Source organism: Centruroides vittatus, unplaced genomic scaffold (genome assembly GCF_030686945.1).
Source record: "Centruroides vittatus isolate TY-2023 unplaced genomic scaffold, ASM3068694v2 contig_1074, whole genome shotgun sequence".
NCBI lineage: Eukaryota > Metazoa > Arthropoda > Arachnida > Scorpiones > Buthidae > Centruroides > Centruroides vittatus.
Genome location: NW_027120692.1, coordinates 1,353,915 through 1,380,266, shown reverse-complemented (window position 1 = coordinate 1,380,266; position 26,352 = coordinate 1,353,915). Strand labels below are relative to the sequence as shown.

At 27.0% G+C, this 26,352-nt stretch overlaps 1 protein-coding gene across 4 annotated transcripts in view; it reads left to right on the top strand.

Annotated features, from left to right (window-relative positions):
* Ack (activated Cdc42 kinase) overlaps window positions 1-26,352 on the top strand; it is a 43,693-nt gene that overhangs the window by 4,367 nt on the left and 12,974 nt on the right. Inside the window, exons 1-3 of one of the 4 annotated variants that reach the window (XM_067268158.1) lie at window positions 15,722-16,019; window positions 25,109-25,371; window positions 25,450-25,644. In XM_067268158.1, coding sequence (XP_067124259.1) covers window positions 15,920-16,019; window positions 25,109-25,371; window positions 25,450-25,644 — 558 coding nt within the window. In that variant the 5' untranslated portion in view covers window positions 15,722-15,919. Of the gene's footprint in view, window positions 1-15,721; window positions 16,020-16,051; window positions 16,157-16,573; window positions 16,988-25,108; window positions 25,372-25,449; window positions 25,645-26,352 lie in introns of those variants that run through there. The other 3 variants (XM_067268166.1, XM_067268184.1, XM_067268175.1) reach the window with 3 other exon arrangements.

Sequence of the window (26,352 nt, the reverse complement as noted above, 5' to 3'; positions counted from 1 at the left end):
ATTACTATAAAATTATTTTTAATTCTAAATTCGTAAAATTACCTAATTGAATTTGTTGCAACATACATTAAAATTTACTTTAATTTTAAGTTTCATACACATTAGTTTTGAAAGGCTTTTCTAAAACTTTTATTAATTAAACATGAAATCTAGGATTTCATGCAATAAAACAACAACTGAAATATACTTAATATACTACAAATACACAATCTTAAATTCCTGCAGTATAATCTTATTTCTGTATATTTCAAAAAATTAAATAATACTGTTTGAACTTAAGGTTATGTGTATTTGTAGTATGATTTCATTGTTAAAATTGAATATATTTTCAAACTAGGAAATATTATCATTTTTTGATAATTATTATGAACTGTAGTTTGTTTGTAGTAATGCAGTGTACATAGTAATTATTATGAACTGATTAAATCAACTCTACTTATGTGAAACTATGACATATTTATACTGTAACTTTATATTTATATATATATATATATATATATATATATATATATATATAATTTTGGTCTGAGTGTAACTTTAAGGATGATGCATATATATATATATATATATACTAGCTGACCCGGCCACGCGTTGTTGTGGCTCAAAATGTATCTATTATAAATGTATCACACTTCCCCCGTGGGGAGAATTTCAAAAAATCCCTTCTTAGTGTACATTCTCTTGACGTACCCTATTAAAACGCAATCAAAAACGCATCTAAAATAGTATAATAAAAGCCGAGTTCTTCACAGTAAGTCTTAATCCCGTCATTTTTCCCGCTGGGGAATATCGAAAAATCTCTTTTTAGTGTATATTCTGTTGACGTAACCTATTAAAACGCAATTAAAAACGCAAAAAACCGCATGTAAGCTCACTCTGCAGCCAAAACTACACATTGCACATGAATGGTGTTTGTGTGTGGTAGTAGCCCCAAGTCTCCCATCGTGCACTATGGTGGTTGCGTCTCGATAGCTGTAAGGGTGTGGGAGATATGGGGGTTGAAAGTAGTTGACTACAAAAATGTATGACACTTCAATGAGAATGTTTCAGTTTTTTCTAGAAATTTCCAGAACCTAGAGGTGAAATTTGGTACACAGTTAGGGTACGGCATGAAAATGCACACTAAGAAGGGATTTTTCGAAATTCCCCCCACAGGGGGAGAGGGAGAGCATTAACTTGAAGAACGGCTTTCTACTGTACTATTTTAGATGTGAATTTTTGCATTTAACTACGTTTCAGTAGGGTACATAATGAAAATGCACACTAAGAAGGGATTTTTCGAAATTTCCTCTGTGGGGGGGAGAGGGAGAGCATTAAGTCCAAACCTGAAGAACAACTTCTACTGTACTATTTTAGATGCGATTTTTTGTTTTTAATTACGTTTAGTCTTCATTGAGTATTTTAGCAATTCTCAGCGGTTGGTGTTATATAACAATTACTATGGTTGTTGAAATATTGAATATAATAGGGTTTGCTTGCAAAATCCATGCGAGCGAAGCCGCGGATAACAGCTAGTAATTTATATTTTCAGTAAGTGTTATTGCAATTAACTTATACAGTGTAAGTAATATAGTAGATATGTAAAAGTATATGATGTCCAGCTAAAAAGTAGTAATGATTTAAATAATTGTTATTTTATAATTAGAGATGATTATGCTTTAAGCAAACACTACTGTCATTTTGATGTCATGGTTGAAGTAAAAAGCCAGATTTCACATGACATAAATAACTGCTAATATTTCTGCTTATTTGCATTAAAAATTACATATTATGTTTAACACATTTTCATCTATTACAACAATTGTCATTAAAGGTCACTGTAATAGATGAATATGTAAATCAAATAAATACAAGGTGATTCAAAAATGATTGTATAATTTTGAAAGCACGTGAAATTTTTAATCAGAAAACTTACAGAATCAGTTGAGAGTTTTATTTCAGTCATTTTGGTTTGATGTGAGTGCCATTGCTGATACAACATTCCATCTAAATCTGATATATTACCAAACTCAGAACAACATATCTACTGTAACTTGGTAACTGCAATGGTGATTTGAGTTTTAAGCTGGAGAGATTTTAAGGCAAGAGCAGAATAAACACTAGATCTGTAATGAAGCCCCAGAAGAAAAATTATAAAAGTATCAAATCTGGAGAGTAATGTAGCCATGTTATTGATCCTTTGCAACTAATCTAATGATCTGGGAACAGACCTGGGTGTTTTTGAGGAAATCCCAGATATATGTATGGGAATGGAATTGGGTGCCATCTCGCTGAAAGTGCTTGCACCCTTCTCTGTTATCATTATTTAACTCTGGAATGAGAAAATTGTCTGGCATATTCAAATACAATTAACCATTGGTGGTTTTCTCATGGAAGAAGAAGCCATACACTTTATCTTTGCTAAGAGTACAAAACCCATTTACTTCTGGACTATCAAGATGTCAACATATTCCATAGTTGCTTGTGGATTTTTGAAGCCTCAAAACTTGCAGTTATAAGTGTTTGCATAAATACTAAGATGAAATGTCAACTCATCATTGTAGATAATATTGTCCAGAATTGTCTTGTCTACAATCCAATGCAAAATTTCTGTACTATGTGAGATAAACTTGATGTGTTTTGCATGGTTACAAATATTTGCCTAGAATTGACTGAGTTAGTTGTTATGAATATTGATAAATTGATTGTGGAAATTAAGGGAGTTGTTTGTTTAATTAGCAAATTCTTAACAATTCTGAAGTTTAAAATGTTATGTAATAATTATTGATGATTTAATTTCAAAATGCAATAATGATAAAACTATATTTGCATCTGATTTTGAATATTCTTAAAGTTATCAGTTTAACATTTGTTTCTTTTATAAAGTTAAAAATTAGTTGTACTATTTCAATAATTTAACTAATTTTTAAATTCTAAATATTTCTATTCATTGCTAAAAATAGGTTTAAGATTCCAAAGATATGGTAGACATTCTTCTATATTTCTTGATATCTCACATCAAGACAAAAGATAATAATGGATAACATTATCATTTAATTGGAGAATAAATGATCAAGCTTAATGATAAAAAAGATAGACTATAAAAAGTGTCATTAATACAAATTCTTTGAAATAAAATTATTTAAAAAAGAGAAACTGATTATAACACATTCGGTTTTTTGTAGTATTTAGTTTGAAAATTACTTAACATCTATTCAAAATCTGTTATTTTTTATATTATAGTGAACTGAAAATAAACCATTTCTATTTTAAAGTTTAAATTTTGAAATGGACTTTTTTGTAAAAGTTGATAATTTTTAATAATAAAACATTATTAAATACTGTGAAAAATTTATTTCAAATCTTATTTCAATATTTTATTATACATACATAAACTATCTTAATGGTCTAATAAAAAATAACCACTGATTTAGCAAAAATTAAATTTATAACAGAAAAAGATAATTACGCTATTTTATTTTTAAGATAAATAAAACTTAGATATATTAATTTTTCATTTTAAAATATTTTAGCTGAAGTGGTTATTAATTTTTTTATTATTTTTATTCTGCCAAGATATTTGCTTAATTTAAAAAACACTTAAATAATTTTGTTTACTTTGTAAAATTACATATCACATTATTTTTATAATTGAACATTTGTTTCATAGTTTAATCTTGAGTTTCTTAAATTGTCATTTTTTTGAACAAAAATAAAATTATATGTGGACAATTTTTAGATTTTATTATGAAATATGTTATCAAAAATTAAGCTTAAATTGTTATTTTATATAAAAAAAAATATAATATGTAATAGAAGTCTTAATTTATGTTATACAAAACTATACAACTCATTGGATAAGAATTCCATAACAACAACTCATGATTCATTAAACTGTAGCTATTTAGTAATACTTTTAAAATGTGCTTAACAGTTTTCAAGTTGATTTTCAACAATTTATGCTTATTATCATTATCATATTTTGTTATAAATTATTTTAAAATCTGAGAAATTAAACAAAATTAAAAGAACGATTAAAATTTTAAAACTGAAATATGATCAAAGATTACCTTATAAAAATTATTTTTATAACTTAAAAGTATAATATAATTACTTACAAGAAAAAATAATTAATGTTATGAAGCATAAGAGAATTTTTTCTCCCTTTCATTTCCTTCCTTTTCTTTTATATTTTATAGAACTTATAGTTCTCTTATTCAGTGTGACTTCCTGAATAAAAGAACTAATACCTAAGTTCTTAAAAGAAAAACTTGTTTCTTATATTTCATATTTAACTTTTTTAAACTGCTGATAGTTCAATTTTAAATGACCTTATGTGAATGAATTTTTTTTCTTTTTGTTAATTTTTAAGCTTATGTTTTCATTTTTTTTAATATGAAACTTGTTTCTGTTGTTTAAACTTTATGAAATAAATAATTATTTAACTTTACATATCTAATAAATGTAACTAGTTAACAAAATTTATAAATACTGTAATGTAATTTTTACAGTAGAATCCCAATTTTCTGAGGTAACATGATTGATTATTCCTTGGATAACTGAAAATGTGGATAAAACACAGTCACAGCCACTTCAGATTATAAATTACAAATGTAAAAGATTTATACGGTATATCATTTTTAAGCCTCTTTTTATGCCTTAGTGAATCATATAATTCATATAATAACATTTTTTACATAATTTATTATACAGTTTATTATATGCAAACAAATGTAATTCTGCCCATCCTTTCATCCACTCAAGCATGCACTTACTTTTAAAGAGCATAACTTCAAATGTCATTTTATATTTAAAATAATAGACAAGCTTTGAAAAGTTGCATATAAAATTTTACACGGGTAAAGAAACATTAAAAGTAAAGAAAAAAATTCAATAATTTTGCACATATGTACTGAATATGAAAAATATTTTAGACAAATGGAATAGTCAACAATATAATTTATATTCTTTGTTTATAAGCTTATTTGAAGATGATTTAAATGTTTTATATTATATAAAGATAAAAACCTTAAATTTTTAAATTGTTTAATCTATTCTAAATTTACAATACATTTTGAATTTAATTATATGTTTTTATTTTTATCTTATCTTATAATATATCATATTTACTATATCAGCACCAATATAAAATATTTTTAATTAAAACTTTTATAGATATAAATACTCTTTTATTCAATATTTATCTGATTAATTTTGAGTATTTACCAATATAAAATCTGCTATGTTGATTAACATTTTTTACAAGTCATGTTATGGCTGCTTGGACACTTGTGATGGTCCACTGATTTCATTCTCAGTAATATTTTACATGAAAGCAAGTACAATGGAATACAGCTAACATAGGTCATGTAATGTTGATATCACATAAGACAATTATCAAATTGTTTTTTTTTTCTGCTTGAAGAAAACAATAATTAATTATTCTGATTAATAGACCTAAAACAATTTTTTATTAAGTAGACACTTTCAATTTTATCATTTAGTGTGTGTGTGTGTGTGTGTGTGTGTGTGTGTGTGTACAGTATATATATTCTATTCAAAACTTTTTGATGTTCAAGATTAAAAGAATTAATTACATTTTTAAATTTTTCTTTCAAGATAATTTATATTTAATTTATTTTGATATAAAGAAGTGTTTAAATAAATTTATGATGAACAGACTCAAATTGAATCCATATTGTTTAAAAATATATAAATTTAAATTCATTTTTGATTCGTTATTGGAAAAATAATAATAAAAGAAAAAATTTTCAATATTAAATAAAATTTAAAAAATATATATGTTTTCTAAATTTTACTTTCAAAAATTAAATAACAAAAAGTTTTTATCTATATATATATATATAAATCCTAAGTATCATGTATAGTTCTAAATTATAGTTATAATTTTTGTATTCCATTTAGTGTTAAAAGCTAGATATTTTGAAGACTGCTCATTTATTATATGTACAGTTTAAGGGAGAGAAGGGAATTGCAAAAAGTACATCATAAGTAAGACAGAAATCTTTCACACTTTGTTTCTAGCAGTTTAATCACTAAGTACAAAGTGAAACAAAGTGTGAAAGGTTTTTGTCTTACTTATTTTAAGTAGTTCTAGTTTTGAGTACAGAGAAGTAAAAAGTACATCATTGTACAAAATGGAGTATGTAGGTTGAGTCATTGTCTACATGGACATTTTTAGTAGTTTTGATAGAATATGAATTTGTTCTAATAAGCCTATTTACAACTCATGTGAATAAACTATCAGAAAATATTTGCAGAACTTTCATAAGTCATTTCATCAATATCAAGGAATCCATGAAATAGTATACACATAATTAAAGACAAGTTTACCAAAAGTACATAATTATTCACAACAGAGAGGGAGGATGTCAAATATGGTTCAAAAATTTTATACGCAATTAATTGACAGTTCTTCAGAGTTTAATTGAAAAAGTCAAATAAAAGAAAACTTAAAATAAAATTTGTGCAAATAATATAAATTTATTAAATTTTGCTGATAAGTAAGCTACAATTGCCTCTTCTCTGATTTATTAACTAAAATTAAAATATTTTGTTTTAAACTTCCTACTACTGTATATTAGTTCATTTATCATATTATTTTTACTGGTTTTTAAAATGGTTATTTTTTTAAACCAATCTTCATTTTTCTTTTCAGACAGTAATTTTTTATGTGAATTTTTTGGGAATGTAGCTATCATGTAAAAACAAACTTGAGTGTATTTTCTCGTTCTGAATAAGGAGTATGATAGTTTTTATTTAGTGCAACTGAATTAGTTCTCCAAACTGTCTTAGTATCATCAAAATCTTGAACAGGTAAAACACTTATTCTAAAACAAAATGAATTCCTATTAGTTTTTTGGTTATGATGTCCACAGTTATTAGTTTATTTCTATCTAAAAACTAATCCTCTTATTTACCCTCTGTTTTTAGTTTCATAATTATGGGATTATTTTGTCTATATTGGAATTTTTAGCCAGATTGCTAGGAAAAAGATTTTAGAATATTCATTTTCCATTAATATATAGCTCTATTCTTCCAAAATCACTTTAATATTAAATTCCTAGTTTTTTATTGTTCAGTGTTAATTTATCAATAAACTTGGGTTGATGTCATAATTCAATTTACCTTATCTCAAATATCAATGACAATAAAAATAACTGTAACTGCATCATAAAAAGATTAATAATCTGATAATTTTGACAGGTAATCTGTTGAATAAAATGGAAAGTTTAAGATTACTATATTTTTTTTTTTGTAAAATTTTATTACATAGGTGTTCTAATTTGAATTCCCATTTATTTATTTTATCCATGTAAGTTTTTATTTTATATTCTAGCTTTGTCATCTTCAAGATCTAAGTCCCTTTGTTTGTTTGGATCTCTATGTCTTCTTACTTATTCACTTTCTCTTCATCCTAGATCAACTTGTCTTTTTTCTTCTTCCTATTGATCTTCAAGATTTACTATGTTTTTGAGTTGTTGGGCATCTCAAGAATGGTCTCTGTACAGCTTTTGACTTCTATTTAATATGTTGTTTTCTTTCATTCTTAAAAGACCATCATAAGTGGTATTCTGGTTAACAAAGGTAGAAAACAAAATCATAATTGTTCCATATATAAAGCAGATCCTATGGAAATAACAAAGATGTATCTTCTTTATCAGAAATTGAATGATACTCTAGCTTTTCAACTTGAGCTGAAAAACTTTAAACTCATCCTGTAGAGTTTTTGTCATCTTTTAAGGATTGAATTTTATCCTTGATAATTTCTAAGTGTAAGTTCTTGTTGTAACACACATTACAAGTTAGAGCTCTGGACGAAGAGTGATGTGAGTCCCATTGTTTAGTAGAAAACAAAAAATCAGTCATAGTAGCACTTTCCCAGAACAAGAGTGAGTGTGACTGAGATGCTACAAGACTTCATGCAACTTAGAAATAACATGGATTTAGCATGCAATTAAGAATTTGTTTTTATTTTATTTTGTTTTATTGTATAGCATAAACCTGAATTCACATGTAGTAAGTGTGCAGATGGCAGGATCCTACTGTATATATATAATATTTTAATAAATTAAACTGTTATTTCAAATTTCTTTTTTTAAATACAAAAATTGTTTGTTTTGTTAGATTTCACATTCAAAAATAAGTCAAAATATAATTTTAATGCTATGCACAATTGCATTCAAAATTTTCTGATGTTAATTGTGTTTTGTTAAAATTCTTCCAGAAACAAAACTCTAATCGAAATTAACCCATTTATATCATCATCAATATTTTTATGTTTTTCCTGACAGAAAAAGCAAGTGCTGAAAGAAATTACCATAAACAGATTTAATAACCACATATAATACTGATTGAAAGTAATTGTAGGCTTCAAGACTTATTTCCATTTTTTATCACTTTCTGTAAATATATAAACGAATAATTTATTAAATAATTGTAAATATCAAGCCAGTTTATCTTAGATTGCATAACAGATTTATTTCTCCATATACATCCTGAAAAATGACTTGAACGATCATTTAAATTACAGATTTTAAGTTTTTTCAAATGTCTTTTAATCTCAATCTGATAATTGCACATTGTAAATGGAGATGAAATCAAATGTAACTTTTCAGCATTTTTCAAGATAATATGCTCAGTATTTTTACACTTCTATTCATGAGTTGAGTATTTTTTCAACTTTGCATCCAAGTAACTTAAGACTTGATGTCATTGTTAATCCTGTCCATAATCTTCTTATTTGTAAGGAAATAGGAGTAATATCAAATTGGAAAACTAAAAATGTCTAAATATGTATTATTCTTAAAATTATCTGCATTTATGTTTATAAAGTAATATTCATCAATATAGTATAACACTATATTGATGAATATTTTAATTTTTTTTCTGTGTAAACCATTTTGAATTTTCATTTTAATGAAGATTTATTTTTAGAAATTAGTGAATTAATATAACAATTTTTTTTTTTTTAGTTTTTTCAATATTGAAAATGTTAAATGTGAATTAATCATTTTCAATATAATTGCCTAGCTATTTCATATTTTACAGGAACATAAAGATTTCTAAGAATGAAACATAAATTCACATTCAAAAATGTTTAATGGAATAATTTTCTTTCATGCATTTATAAATTTTCAGTAAATACAAACTTTTTAAATTATCAAAATTAAATAATGTGTCTTTTTTTAAGTTTATAATCCTTAAATTTATGAAATTTTTTTATATGAAATAAAATATGATTTCAAAGAACTTTTTAATTAAAATACAAAATATTAATGAGCTAAAAGTCTAGAATAATTAAAAATTGTATCTTTTTAATCAGTAGATAAAATTCTACTTCATTTTAATATACAATAAACAAAAATAGCTACTGGAAAATAACTATTAAAAACAAAAAACCTTGATAATTCCAGCAAAAAATATTTAATAAAAATGTTTTCGACTGTTTTAAACAGCCTTCATCAGTTAAAACTGATGAAGGACTGATGAAGGCTGTTTAAAACAGTCGAAAACATTTTTATTATATATTTTTTGCTGGAATTATCAAGGTTTTTTGTTTTTAATTTTAATATACGTGGTACGATCCAAAAGTTCGGGGAATGCAGTAATCTATGACAACAAAAGCATGTATTTGAAGTTACAGCGTATGAAAAGGATTCTACCAAACCACCTCTACGTGTTCAGGTTAATTTCACCCATGTCATGTGATTAAACCACGAGCACTGTTGTTTTTTTCTGGAGACCTTTGTCCTGCGACGTAATCAAAGTGGAGTTTCAAGAACAACCTCCAACATTAAATTTTGTCAGCGTTTAGGTAAAACACCTACGGAGATTTTAAAATTGCTAAGAAAGGTGTACGGTGATTCTACGGTGAAAAGTCACGGTGAAGTCGAAATGTTGGAGGTTGTTCTTGAAATTCCACTTTGATTACGTCGCTGGACAAAGGTAACTATCTCTGGAAAAAAACAGCAGCACTTGCAGTTTAATCACATGACATGGGTGAAATTAATCTGAACATGTAGAGGTGGTTTGGTAGAATCCATTTCATACGCTGTAACTTCAAATACATGCTTTTGTTTTCATAGATTACTGCATTCCCCGAACTTTTGGATCGTACCACGTAAATATTAATCCAGAATGTTTTAAAGAAAAAGTGATAGAATTTTTATATCCTTTTTAAAGTACAAAGTAATTTTTACAGTTTGATTTAATTTTAGGATGATGCATCATCCTAAAGTTCATCAAAATTTCTAAAATGTATCATGATGCAAACATTTTTATTGAATCATGTTCTATGGAATTACCAAAGTATCAATAGAATATGTTGTTCCTATGATTATATTTATATTTGTGCAGTATAATGAAAATATATTGCTGAACTTCACAGTAATATAGGAAACACTTCATATTCTTTAAGTTTCTGTATGTTTAAATAAAGTTTCTAACATATGTCCTTTGCGTGAATTCATTTATATCATTTCCATCGAATGGGATGGATTTTTCACAGGACATTCTGTATATACATAATGATAAACTTTTGAATTATTGTGAAAATATTATATTAAAAGTAATTATTACATAGCTATATATAATGCAGAAAATAGCTAAAAATTTTTATTGAATCATGTTCTATGGAATTACCAAAGTATCAATAGAATATGTTGTTCCTATGATTATATTTATATTTGTGCAATATAATGAAAATATATTGCTGAACTTCACAGACATCGGTTACATATATTGCTTGTATTGCTTTTGTTACCAATTTTACTTAAAAACTATTAACTTTCATAAGATTTTTAAAAATTAAGTTTTTGTTCTGTTGAAATTAATAACTACTATTATTAATTTAACAAACTAGATCCATTTATAAAAAAGAATAACATTCTGTTTTTTCCTAAACAATGACGTTCCCATGGCACAATTAATTGTTGATTGAAACCACTTAAGATTGTATCTTATATTCAAACCATTCATCTGAAACATCACATTGAGGCCAATTGATTTTAGAATTTTGTGAACGACAATTTTTTAATAATTACATTTAGTTTTATAGCATTCAGTAACACGTCTATAAGATTTAATAATAAATTTAAGCACAAGTAAATATTGTCAACATTTATAAATTAATATATAACTTTAGAAAAATGATACATTTCTTTCTAGATTATACATACAAATGAGTCCATAATCCCATTATGGACTCATTTGTATGTATAGTCTAGAAAGAAATGTATCATTTTTCTAAATGTGAATTTGTCCTGGCATTTTTTAATGTTAATAATATAACTATTTACATCTAAAAAATTTAATCAATTTTAAAATAACAATGTGAATAATATTTATAAAAGTTCAAATAGCAATTTTATAGATTCATGTAATGCCAAGTTCATTCTTTGTAACAAATAAACAGGATTTTATAAATTATTTAATGGAGCTGTATCAAAAGAATATTCTAGTTTGTGCTTATTGAGTGAACTTCCTCATGTTAGTGTGTTTGTTATGCTCTGGTTATTTCCTCAATAGAAAAACTAAGAGAAAGTGATGTTTAGTTTTTCCTGTCATATTTATTTTTTAAATATCAAATTCTTTATAAATTTTACATGAATGAAGAGAGGAAAATCATTTAGTTTAATGACACCTGCTTTTGTCTGACTCTAGTGGTTCACCTATTTAGTTCTTTGGTTTTAATTTGTTATATCAACAATAATTTGGTTTTAAATTAATAATTATTTTAAAATCAATTATTTTTTCTAATTGTTTTTAGTAATACAGAACTTACTAGGTAATTATAAATAGTAGCATTTATATTGTTTAGTAGATAGTGTGCCATTTTTACAAACATTTAGATATTTATGGCTATTTATTTTTAGGTTGATATATTTTTATTTCAATTAATATTGACTTTATTTCCTTTCATTTTAGGTAATATGAATAGAGTCAAATCTAATTTTGTATGTAATAGGTTATACTGTATTTTATGTCATATAAGACACACCTCCATTTCAGCATAAACTATTCAGGGAAAAAGCATTACTATATTTTTAAGCCATCTGTCTCTTTAGCACTTGGCCCCATATTTTTTTTACTGTATTCTGGTTTTAAAATCTGTAAAATTAGAATGCATACTTTTATTTATCAGGAAGAAAAAGAAGTTTAAAAGTAATTTACAATTAAACTTTACCATTAAAATATTCTACATTAATAGAACAAAAATAGTTTATCTAATGCAAATAATAAATAATATGTTTAAGTAATTAAACAATAACATTTTCATTTGAGTTGGGCTAGTAGAGGTTACCTGTAGCCTACAGATAGTTGTTTGGGAATTCATTAGCTTATGGGAGATTGCAATGTGAAATTGCAATCTCCCATATTATTGCAATCTGCAAAAGTCATGCAGGATGACTTTTTTTAGCCTTTTATTTGGGGGGACAAAAGTTCCATCTTATATATCATATAATGCAGTAAGTAATTTTCTCTAGTTTGATTGAAATAATTTAAATGTGACTGATAACGTAATCGTCTCCTGTTATTAAAACGGCGTTACTTACCAATGAGAAAAAGAGTTAAATCTGTGACGAACATGACAAGACTGATCAAAAAACCAAGATGGCTCTAATTAATTTTTTAAGTATCATTCATCATACAAATAATAATCTTTATTTGAAATTAATACATTGAAATAAATTTTTTATTTAAGATCATCTGTTTAAATAAAAAATTAAAAACATTATCAAATTACAGTATTTTAAAAATAATTTTATTAGATAGTTGATAGATCCAGGCCGCACCGAAAGGCATAGCCTGAGAAGGAAGGAAGGAAGGAAAGTAGGGGGAGAATAGGAGAAAGGGAGGGAGTAGAAGATGGGAGGAGAAAGAGGAAGGATAAACATTACAAGTGCACCATTGCTGGGCATTAATTGCTAAACATAAAGACAATATATACAAAGGGTCCATGCACGGGGTAAGCACGTAAATGGTGAAAGAATGTGCAGGGATGGCGTGCCAAAATATGTACAGAAGATACTGAACCACACAGTGTGGTTCCACAGCTAAAACAGGGAAAGGAAGAAAGGCCTGTAGGGGAAAATAATTTTATCAACAAAATATTCAGATAAAAAGTTATCTTTATAAATCAAGTTTTAAATTGTTTTAAATAATGTTTGTTATTGCATAATGAATTGTGATTTCTAAAAAAAAAAAAATTTGAAATATTAAGGTTGATAGAGAAATAAAATGTTTAAATCAGTAGATAATATACAAACTTAGTTATTTTAATTTTTAATAATTATCTTATTAAGTAGTAATATTAAACAGTTTTTTTTTATCTCAAAAATAATTGTTTGAGACATTACTCTTAAGTCATTTACCTCTCTTAAATTTATTTCTTAATTCTGCATAATGATTTCAAGGCTAGATAAACCTTTTGAATTTTTTGTCAGTCTGAACTGTTTCAAATTAGTGTCAGAAATTTGAATAGTAAAAAATTTCAAATGCAGTTAAAACACTTTCTGGATAGTAAGTATAATTAACAAATATTATCCTTATTATATGAAGGATTCATATAATAAGGATAATATTATATGAAGGATTCATATAATAAGGATAATATTTTTTAATATAAAATTTACTTCATTTACAATCAATTAAATTATTTTTAATAATGAAAATTTTAACATGTTAACTTAAAGAGAAATCTGAATTAGTTCCTAAAGCCAGGGCCGGATTTACATAGGGACATTTGGAGCCGATGCCCAGGGCCCCCACAAAACTATGTTTAAACATAATTTTTTCCCTATTACTGTGACAGCCTAGTGTGGCCTAATCACGAGGGCCACATACAAAGAAAGCCAAACCCGGGAAAAAACCTATGAAACATCGGAAAATTTCGGGAAAAAATTTTACATAGGTATTTTTCAATTAAATTAAAATAATTAGTTTTACACAATAAAATATATGTATGTTTACCATAACCTTATTTTTAAATGAAATTTACAACTTCCTAGTTGAAATCTAGTTGAAAGTACAGTATTTGTGTAAATTTTCTAAATCATCAAATTTGCCTACTCTTAAAGGGGACCCCACCAAATTTGTGCCCAGGGCCCCTGGATTGGTAAATCCAGCCCTGCCTAAAGCATACAGTATCCGAATCTTTTATTTATTTAATTTTTCATATTATCAACTTTTCAGTTTCAATAAAATTTTTGCTATTTATTATTATTATTATTCATGAATTTGAATATTGTATTTTAATTAACTTGGTTAACATTTTAAAATTTTTGAAAATTATATTTATACACAAACAGAATTTTAAAAGTAGTCATGTCTGTAAAATTAATTAATTATAAATATTTAAAAATGTTATTAGATATTTTATTTACTAATTATATTATTAAATAAATACCCAAATAATAATTTTTTTAGCAAAATGACATGTTTATCCAATTATCTTTATTTAAAATATTTTAAAATGCTTTAAATTTTTTTATTTTTAAAACAGACATAAAGTTCAATTTTACTAGAATATGTCCTTGATGTACTGTACTTACTAAATTAAAAGGGAAAAAATTTTCTGTACTGAACTTTTACTGATCAGAATGTATAAATTTAATAATAAATATTTATTACTTGAATTTGAGGAGTTTATTAACTTTGAAAGAACTATATGTCACTTTTCTGATAATACATTCCATTTGTCTATTTTAGCCAATTGTATTAAGTCAATAGAAAAATATCAATACTTTGTAAGACTTCATTGTGCACTTTATCTTTAGTTGAAAGGTAAAAATAGTAGTATTTACCTTTCGACTAAAGATAAAACGTTATTATTTGACAGAAATATATGGCACACCACAATTATTAAGAAAAAAAAAACTATTGATTAAAGTTTTTAGGTTCGTATCTTTTGTTACTGACATTCTTTCACATTTTTGTATATAATCAAAAATTTGATGTCGTCTTAATAAGAAAAAATTGCTTGCACTGATTTAAATATTTAAAAAATGGAATTAAAAGCCTCTAGAATCACCCATCCGATACGTAGTTAAGACCTTGAAGAACAGGTTATAATAAGAAACATTAACTGTTTTCTTAATCTGTATGCGATTCTGGAGTTTTAAAAGCGAAAGCAGCGACCCAGATTTCTTACTAAAACGAAAGTTTTCTATAAAGAAGCGTCTCGATTTTAGTACAAATCAATCTTTAAATTTTTAAAAGATTGCGGTTTTTGAGGAAATAGGTTTTGACCTCAGTTCAATCTAGAATTGTGTTTTTATCGTAAAATATCCGTCGCAAATAGGACGAGGTCTTGTGTATAAAGGAAATAGGCCAGCTGCTCTTTCTTTGTAACCCTGACATATTATACAATAGAAGTTACCCACAGATCCGTCCTGTTCCGTCTCTGATGTATTTCGTCGTTCACACGAGAAATAAAAAGAGAACAGATGTGTCGATAGATCCGCATTATATTTTATTATATTTATATATATATATATATATATATATATATATATATATATATTTTCGCAAACTGTCAAAAAATTACTACTGCTATAAAGTTTTTAATACAAAGAAAAACTTAGATGTTGTTTATCATATAGACGGTTTATTAATGTTTTGATAAATCACGCGAAAATTCTAGTATCAATTCTGTGTCTCGTTTAATTCCTATGACATCATAGAATAAACTTTGTAACCACTGCATTACATTAACTTTACACTTCTACGTAGACAGTAATACGTACTCTGTAATGTTTTACGAGATATTTCAATACGTAACCCAACCCATAGCCTGTATCGATGACGTCAGAAGAGGCGGTGTCGATAGCGAACACTACGCACGATAGAGCATGACATTACCAGGTTTGAAAAGTTGGTCCGCGAGTTATATACTACTTGGAGAGGTGAAGCCGTTATGCCGTCTGAAGTCGAACAGGTGGTTCCTGCTAATGAAAATAAGTCGGATCGAAAACTGCGCACGCGAAGCTGTTCCCCCTATGCAGCCATGGATATGGGTCAGTAAATAATTTAATCTGTAACATTGAGCAATTTTATTTTACGTCATGTAAAATTACCTTAAGTGTCCGGTGTGTTGTTAAGTAAAAGTCTAGCACTATTCGGATATACGTTTCTACAATAATGCCTTCTGTAGGTGAGTTAATGTTTGGCTTTCATCCAGGATATCAACTTATAAGACCATTAAAACTTGTTAGTTTTGGATTACGCAATGTAAGATTTATTATTAGTTTGTTTTCTTAGCAAAGAACCCCTAGGGTAATATCATAATTAATCATAATTCTAATTATGATGTTTCACCTACTTTTCGAATGTGTTATACGAAATACGTTAACTTAATGAAGTTTAGACGATAGCATTAATTAATGAATCCGAAACAAAATATCTAGTTGCATAATTTAATATAAAAAGTTAAAATATAAATCTTTTGTATATAAAAAATTTAAATAATTTTTAATACATAGCATATTTAGACAAGCAATGTATGCTTATTATATATATAGTAAGTTTGAACATAGATAAAATATATTACTGTATTTCCATGTTCTATAAAATAGAAGTGCAAGTGTATAGCGTTCAATTAGAATTGTTAAAATATATATGTATATTGTATATAATATTATTGCTCTGTTAGCATTCCGTGACAGGACAATCTATTGTTTCACTCAGCTGACAAACAAGGTTAATTAGAAGATTTAGATAATATGTAATTATGGGCTGTGTTCCTAGATAGAAAGGTCAGTAGCACCGAAGTACTACATCTACTGTTCTGTGTTCTTCCCATAACCTGTCCATCGGTTTTTTTTTCTCATTTTAATGTTTGTAATTTACTAATGTATCATATCCTGTCTGACTTCGGTAAATCATGTGCCACCCGTGAAATATTTAATAACAAAGTGAGTTACATAATAACTTAAAAATATTTGGAGATAATTTTATCACACAGAGTTTCGTCTGGTGTACAAAGGTATAGAATATTGCCTCTAGTTTTGTTATAAATTGTAATTTAAACTAGTGGAAAATAATAGGGTTATTTTGTCGGTTAAGGTCTGACTGAAAGCTAATTTATTAAAGTTTAAAGATTATTTTGCAACCTTCAACCTTAAGTTTATTGATATTAAGCTGTATTGTAATCCGTGGGAAGTTATCATTTAATCTTTATGCTTATTATTGACCCAAAAATATAATTTTCTTATTTGTATTAAGTGAAGCGTGATAGATATTTGCTAAACTATTAACGAATGATATAAATAATTCCAAGAGAGGTTCAAAACTTTGGTAAGTTTGAAAAAGTGAAGTTATGAAAAAAGTTCCGATACGCTTTAACATTTGCGTGTTTTTTCCCACCTTTTTCTTTTTTAGAAGCTGCTTTTGCGGAGGCGTGAAATGTAAAAGTCTCAAGTAATAGAATTTAAATAAACCAGTTTAAGATTTGTATTATTATTACTTTTTTGTACTTTTTTCGATGGAAACTCTAATTTCAGTTCTGTCGGCAGTGATACCGTCCATATCGATTTAAACTTATATGATACTGGATCAAATTCTAGTGTCGAAAAACTTCAACAAAATTGAGTAAAAATTATAAAATACTTTTCGGAATTAAAAAGTGAATTATAGGCATGATTCTAAATGATATTGTGATGAAAACTGATTTTTTTTAAAAGTCACGATGTTCGTAAGAAGTGGGGAAATAAACGAAAATCTCATCATGACAGATGTTTTCTAACAATAGCCAGTTTGACTGCAGATCTGGACACAAATTCTGTTAATGATACTTGTAACGAATTTAATATATTCAGTCTTATTTGACAATTAAAATCTGCGCAAAAGTGCAAACATATTTCAATAGATACCAAGTATTGTTTTAATAAACTCTTATAGTAATAAAGACTTAACAGCTAGTTTTTGGTTATAACTTTGTAATTATTTTATATATATTATTACTGTATATCAGATAACGTTGAATGATCGTTGATGACATTCAAAACTTAAAATACGATTACAATACTTGGAACTTAAGGTGACAAACTGTAGTTTCAAATTTTAAGAATATTTATTTCAGAAAAAAAAATGTCTGGTTTTTGCTTCAACGTATGAAAAATGTTCTTATTTCATGATTACCTATGCATGAATTTAATGAACTATTAAAAACTTTTTAAATCCTAATAATTCTAGCATTTTGATTTATGATTTCTGTTTAGTAACTTGGTACAAGATCAAGGAACTGGTTTCATTACACAGATGGTTTGTTAATTGACAATATAACCTTTGTAATTGAATTTATGAACTTATCTCCCTATTAATTCATATTAATCACATATATAATAATTTATAATTTAAAAAATATATTTAAATTTCTATATACACAAAACTTCTTTTGTAATTTTACAACTATTTCTGCAAAGTTGTTTAATTAATAAATAATATTTTGATCCAGTCAAGGCAGTGACTTCCTGCCAAGTAAAAAATTCACTGACTGACTATATATACAGGAATCAGCTACTCTGATTCCTGTATATATAGTCAGTCCTGTATATACTCGGGAGTCAATTTTTCTGCCCCCAAATGTCTAAAGTAATTCCGAATATCTCGTTCAAAAAGTAATTGTTTTCTTGTGAGCAAAATTTCAAGATTTTCTATTAAGCGGTTGCTAAGAATTTTGGAATAAAAACTAATTAACAGAATTTTAAAAATTGGGTTTAAAAACTTTTCTTCAAAAAAGTGATGTAAGTTACTGAAAAAGACCAAAAATTCTAGGCTTAAAAAATCCACAGAAACTGGTAACAGAAACGATCAATTAAGATATAAGCAATTGAAAAGTGCAAAAATTGCCAAAAAAGTTGTTTTCCCCCCTTCATCCGGCGTTGCAGACGCTTATAGAGAATAAACAACTGGATCTAGAAAGCTCAAATTTTAAACGTAATCCTTTCTCGTTATCAGTGAGGTGCTCACGAAATTTCCGGGTCGATAGGTCAAAGTTCACGGGAGTTTCCCCGTAGAGCTATTTCAGTTTTTGTGGTCGAATTTTATGCCTATAAGGATAAAAGTGCATCAAAAGAAATGAATTTTATTCAAAATATTACTCAGAATAACGAAAGCTCAAATTTATGCAAATTAAAACTTTTTATAACGATTTTTCGAAACAGCGTATCGGCGTAGCGGTCGGCGGCGCGTTATTCGGCGTAGCGCGTTGGTCAGCAACGTGTTCAGTCGGCGGTCGCCAGGGGCCAACTGAATTTTATGTATTGATGTAATAATACAATTATTAAACAAAAAAAAAAACAATTAATATCCAAACATAAACATCTGAGATGTAAACAAATTACGCCAAGTAAAAATTTATGACAATTTAGATGACAGTCAAAATTTTTCTTAACAGTTTTTCTTTGGTAAAAATAAGTTTGGCGCTTGGAATCAGTAGCGAGGTTGAGGCCGAAGTTTTAAACGCGAAAACGTGTACGTCGGACGTTCGGCGCCGCTTTCCTGTAAGCCTAGAAGATTTTACAATGGTGTTTGGAAAGCCAGTGGAATCATGCTCGACATTCCAAACGCCATTGTCAAACTTCTAGGCTTACAGGAAAGCGGCGCCGAACGTCCGACGTACACGTTTTCGCGTTTAAAACTTCGGCCTCAACCTCGCTATTGTTTTATACATTTTGCTTTCAAGCACCAAGCTTATCTTTACCAAAGAAATACGTCTAAGAAAAATTTTGACTATTGTCTAAATTTTCATAAGTTTTTACTTGGTGTAATTTTTTTTATATCTCAGATGTTTTTGTTTGGAAATATATTTTCATAAACTGCTGAAAATCGAATAATTATTAATTAGTAAAGTGTTTAGAATTAGAAGAAGTAATGATAGAATTACACATCAAAAATTTTGATACTAAGCTGATACAATAATTAGATAATTATTTAGATTTAGCTGCTTTTACATCAGATGCAGTTACAACATTTCATCATGTTTATGTTTAATGTCCTTTTCTTCTGTTATTTTATCCTTGGTTGCTCTTACTTGGACTTTTATCTTTGAAAAATATTCTTGAAAACAGAATAGTGATATAAAAGTGTTTCTCTTCTAAATTTGAGGTCATTCTTATAAGAAAGGATTATAGTATTAAACAAAAAAAAAATACTTGTATCTTAAAAAATTTATTGATATTTATATTCAGGTAATGATTATAATTTTAATTGTTCCTCTAGATCAGCATTTCTCAATCTTTTTTGGCCCATGGGCCAGTAAAATTTGTGAAAAAAATTTCACAAACTGGTAGTTTTCTAACAAAAAAACTTTTACTAGATATTAAAGAATTACTACAGAAGTAAATTGTAAAATTATTATTATCATTTACTTACAATAATATTTAAATGTAAATATAAGTAATTATTATAATTATTTTATATAAATAAACCTTTGACAAAAATCAAAGAAAACCATTATAAAATCACAAAAACATTGCATATAGAACACAATAGAAAAATCAGTCTTATGATTACTAAAAAATTAAATTAATAGTATTTACTAAAAGTCTAATTTTTATTGTTGTTTTTAATTATAATTATTAATAAATAACAAACCCTTGACAAAAATTACAACAAAAAACTGTAAAAAATGATTTAAAAAATCACAAATTTATTGCAAAAAAAATCAATCCTATGATTACTAAATATTATAAATTTAAAATTTTTGTTTATTTGGTATACATTGCTAATGAGAAAATTGCTGCTGCCCTTCTTCAATTAACTTTTCAATTGTGGGTTCTAAATTAGTCAAGCTGAGTCGGAGCGGTGAAATAATTGAAAGTCGATTTCTAAATTTATTTTTTATTACAGTCATAGTTAAAAATCCCGCTTTACATAAATATGTTGTTGCGAAGGGTACTAACATTTTCGTTGCTTTCTTGTATAGAGATGGATATTCATTTTTCATTTTCATCCAAAATTTATTTATAGACATTGTTGAAAACCTAGCTTTTAACATAATATCTGAACTAATCTCAAGGATGGACTCATATTCTCTGTTACTTAAATCTAATTTTTACTACTGTCATATATTATGAAAGGGTTTATCCACAAATTTCTTTCACGTGTAGTTTTTTCAGATGGGAAATATTTTTCGAAACTATTGCTTAAAGATTGTAAGTGTTGCTCAATGATTATATTTAATTTTGATAAGTTTATATCTTGCTGTGAAGTAACAAACTCAGAATAATTATTAAATTTATCAATATTATTATTTTTTACCTTATACAACCAAAAGTTAATTTTTTTCTTAAATCCATCTATTTTATTAAATAAATGAAATGCATTTATTGCAGTTCCTCGTAAACTTAAGTTTAAATTGTTAATGCATGAAAATATATCACTTAAATATGCTAGTTTTGCAATCCATTTTACATTAGACAAGTGAATTCTTAAAGGACTTTTTCTACTAAAAATATTTCTACTTCTGTCCTTAATTCAAAAAGCCTGGTTAAGATCTTACCTCGGGAGAGCCATCTAAGTCTGCATACAGTAATAATTGTTCATATTCTGCACCAACCTCCCTACAAAATATTGCAAATAATCTACTATTTAAACTGCTATTTTTTATAAAATTAATAATTTTTATAGATTCTACTAAAACCTCATTAAATTCTGTGGATAAACTTTTTGCTGCTAAATGTTGTCTATGGGTTCATCTGTGGATAATCAGTAAATCAGAATTAGCTACTTGCTGAATTCTTTTAGTAACACCACAATGTCTGCCAACCATACTAGCTGTCCCATCGGTACATACACCTAAGCAGTTTTACCATTCTTAAGAGTGTTTAATAAAATAAGAATTAAGTGCATTAAAAATCTCATCACTTGTTGTGTATGAATTCAATTCTACACAACATGAGAATTCTTTTATTTCTTCCAAAATTAAATCAATATATCTGATGTAGAAAATTAATATAGCCTTTTGAGAAATATCGCATGATCCATCAATTTGTATCACAAAAAAAAATTATTCCTTTATCTTGTGTAGTAACTGATGTTCTACATTCTCTGATAATTTTTCAATTCTTCTTCTTATACTATCATTAGATAAGGGAATAGATTTAATTTTATCAGCAGCTGAGGATCCAAACATCTCTGAACAAATGTCTATTAAAACTGGTTTTATCAAATTTTCCCCAGTGGTAAATGATTTTTTGGCTTTAGCAATTCGAAGTGCAACTAGATATGAGCATTATATTAATGACTTATTCTGAACAAAGTTTTGTTTAATTATCTTTGTCTGTAATACTAATTCTTATTTTTTTTATGCTCAAAATATTCATACAGTTTATTTTCTAACTTGGAATGTTTAGACTTCAAATGTAACATTTTCGATGGTTTCGTAGCATCATTTACTAAAACTTCATGGCAAATGATACACATTGGACGTACATCTGTAGATTTGGGCCAAAGAATAAAACTATATTTTAAATATTCATTGTTGTAGTGCCTGATAAAATGTTTTTTCTTTTTTTCTGGTGGACACCTAAGTTCTGTTTCACTGTCATTTTTCTGAGACTTTGAACTGGTATTCTAAAAATGAGAGAGAGTGCCTTGTTTATGGTTCATGATATTAAGGGCTAAAAAATTTTTTTTATTAGTGCCTATAAAAGTATTAAAAATTATGAATAAACTTACTTTTATATTTGCCAAATCCAGTTAAATATATTGTAACAAATGTCTACATGTCAGTAATGGTGGGATGTCAGTAACAAATTTCATCACACCATTGCAAGATATAAACAAGTGACATATGTACTTTCCTGCATCAGAAGAATTTGTCTTCAGTGCCATGCTAAACATAAATTACATAAATTTAAAATTTGTATAAAATATCTTTTTTCATAATTTAATGAATGAAAATTTTATTATCATCATTATTTTTTTGAATAAGAAACATTGCTCTATATAAGTAATTCAGTTTAATTATTAATTGTATAGGTTTTTCTTTAATCAAACACAAATATAATTTATATATAGAGTAAACTTTGTTTTAAATAAAAATTTAAACCAATTTTAGTGTGCATAAATTATAAATGATTTATATATACAATACATTTTATAATGACATGACCACATAAGTTTTTATAAATAAAAGGTCAAGCTCAAATGATGAACTTTTTAATTACAATATTCAATCATTAATTAAATATAATTACTCATTAAAAAACAAACAATAAAAGTAGGGCTTAAAATAAAAGAACCCATATTATATCAGAACTGCTTGCATGGTTAACTTGTTATGCTTTTATCTACTATTACAACTTATACAAATTATTCCAATGATTAAAGCAGCCATCCAGGTGACATTTTTATTTTGGAACTTACAGATAATCGTATGCATAACATGGACTGAAGAAAACCTTTAAATGAATTTGAAAAAGGCCAGATTTTATAATCTAGCCTTCAAAATATTATGGAAAATCAATGAGATTAATTGCTAAAATATTATGTCACTCTCATAGTATAATCGTACTTTCCTTTAATTGAGTAATGACTGTAGAAAAAGTATCAATACATCACCAAGTCAAAGAGAGACGTTTTCTGATACACAGAAAATGTTTTTGAAAAGGCTAAGGAATAGAAGGTCTTTTGGACAAGTAGTGAAAGATCCACTTAACTTAACATCTCTAAATCTATCTTGTTCAGAGATGCCAAAAGTGGAAGTGTAATGTATACAAAGTAAAAATTATAGCCACAAATGACAAAAAATCATAAGGAAAATTGACTTAACTGGGCAAGATATCACATATCCTGAAAAAAAAAAAAGAATATGAAATAATGATATTTACTGATGAAAATATTGTAATGTAGACAGTTTGGACAGACAGTGTTATTACTGGCCTGATCTCAACAAAAATTCAAAGTTATTTTTGAAAAGTCAGCAAGAGGGAAGATTTGTTTAGTTTGGCTGGCTACAGATATCATGGTAAAACAGATGTTGTTTTCATATTACAAAAAATAAAAGCTGAAGATTACCAAACACTTCTAGAGAACAATTTCTTGTTTTAAGCATATTGAATTGGCATTTTATCTTAGATTCCAAATGAAAATAATGCACCAGTTCATACAACAAATACATTAGTTCTTGGGAATGGTGTTTGGATAACAGGGTGCACATGATAGAATGGCCAACTGTCTCACCTAGTCTAAATCCACTGAAGAACATATGGAGCATCTTGCAAGGCAGTATATGAAAATGGTAAACAATATAATAATATATTTGAATTGAAAGCTGCAATAATTTCTAAATGTGAAGACATTGATCCACAACTGTTTTTAGAGGCCATGTTGCACTTTTGCTTTGATAACAAATCTGGAGATATATCAGCTACTAAGTCTAGTGATCATATGAATCTGAAATACCATATTTCAGAGAAAACAGATTTACTTTTAATTAGTTGCTATATATAGCATGATTCAAAATTCAGGATACATACTTTTAGGGAAGGCAGAGAACAAAAACAAATCATATTTACATAGGATGGCATTTTCCAATCATACATTCCTATGTGCCAGAGGGCCTTATAAAGATTTTTTTTTCATCATTTATTGTCTTGTCATTACTGCATCTTAATGTATCCTTTAGTACAGCGGTCTGTAACCTTTCTGACCTTACAGACCACTAAACTCACGATTTTGAATCCCGCGGACCGCTATCATGAATTTTTTTAAACGGTATAAAATCTGTATAATAATGATCATAAAAGTTCAATTTTACTACATTAATATGAAACTTGTGTGTATAATTATAACAAATTAATGCAAGCCTAAAGTTCATACAACCAAGCAACCGCTCCTCTAGTACATTAGGATGGCTTTTCCAATCATAAATTCCTATGTGAGTATGGTTTGTTTTTACGTTCTCTGCCTTCCCTAAAAGTTTATTCACCAAGTTTTGAAATCGCACTTGATAATAATTAAAATGTTATTTTCCAAGGCTTAAGAGTTCATTTGTTGTTTCACTGATTTATAGCAAAGTTACAATAGTCTTTCTAGAAATAAATGGGTGGTTTATCATTATGAAACATAGTGTATATTTATTTATATTTTTGATTTCTAGAATATAAGGAAGAGGAACAAGAAAATATGGCTTCTGAGAAGGATGGTATTGCATGGTTGTATGAAGTCCTGCAAGAAGTGCAGCTGGAACAGTTTTTCATTAAAATTAGAGATGAGCTTCAGATTTCCAGAATGAGCCATTTTGATTATGTTGAGCCAGCTGATTTGGAAGTCATTGGAATGGGTAAACCTGCTGCAAGAAGACTTCTTGATGCAGTGAAAAAACGGAGAGCTAATTTATGGAGAAAGAATTTATTAAATAAAGTAAAGTCTTAATGATAACTTTATTAAAAATAAAACAACTTGGTAAATTTAATTTTGAATATTGCATTCTTTAAATAGATTCTTCCTGCTTCTGGAAAATCAGAAAAATCTACATTGAAAACACCAACATCACCTACGTCATCAGTTCCTGTAACTTCTGGTGGTCTCACATGTCTCATAAATGAAAAGGACATATCCCTAGCTAATAAACTTGGTGATGGTTCATTTGGTGTTGTTATGAAAGGAGAATGGACAACCCCAGCAGGTCATTCTGTGAGTACTTTTATGAGATGTAGTTAAAATTTTTTATTTTAATAGAATAAAGCTTTTTCATGTTTAATATGATAGATCAAAGTTTTCCAAACTTTTTCTTGCATTGATCCCATATAGAAAATATTTTCTTCAATCAATCCTCTTAAAATTTTTGTTATTCTCCAAGATTTTACTTAATATATCAAGTAAAATCAAAAAGTTTTCATGATAGATAATTTTTAAATAACAATAACAACAGAAATTCTTGAAAAAGTACAAGTATTTGATTTTTCTGTCGACCCCAATTGATCCTTTGAGTTTCATTGACCCCTGGGAATCCTTGTGATATTTTGATTAACAAATTTTTATGTATCTAGTTCAATAGGCTATATCCTTTCCAAATTCTTTGATAATTTATGCTTCCAATTTACTTATTAATGATTCAAAGCATAAGCTTGAAGGAGAATATTAATGGGAAGTCCCATTTTAAGTTTACTCTATGAATGAGTAGTATGTCAGATGTAAGCATTAGTTGTCATAGAATTTGGCAAAAATATGATAAAAATTATGTTTCAGTTTAAATATTACTTCTAATAGTTCAAATAATTTAGTTGTCATTCATATAGTATAAATGTAAATGAATAATACAAATATTTGTAAAATTAAAAAATTGTTAAATGTTACCTAATAAAGATATTAAAATATTTTAAGATGAAAAATCAAAATAAT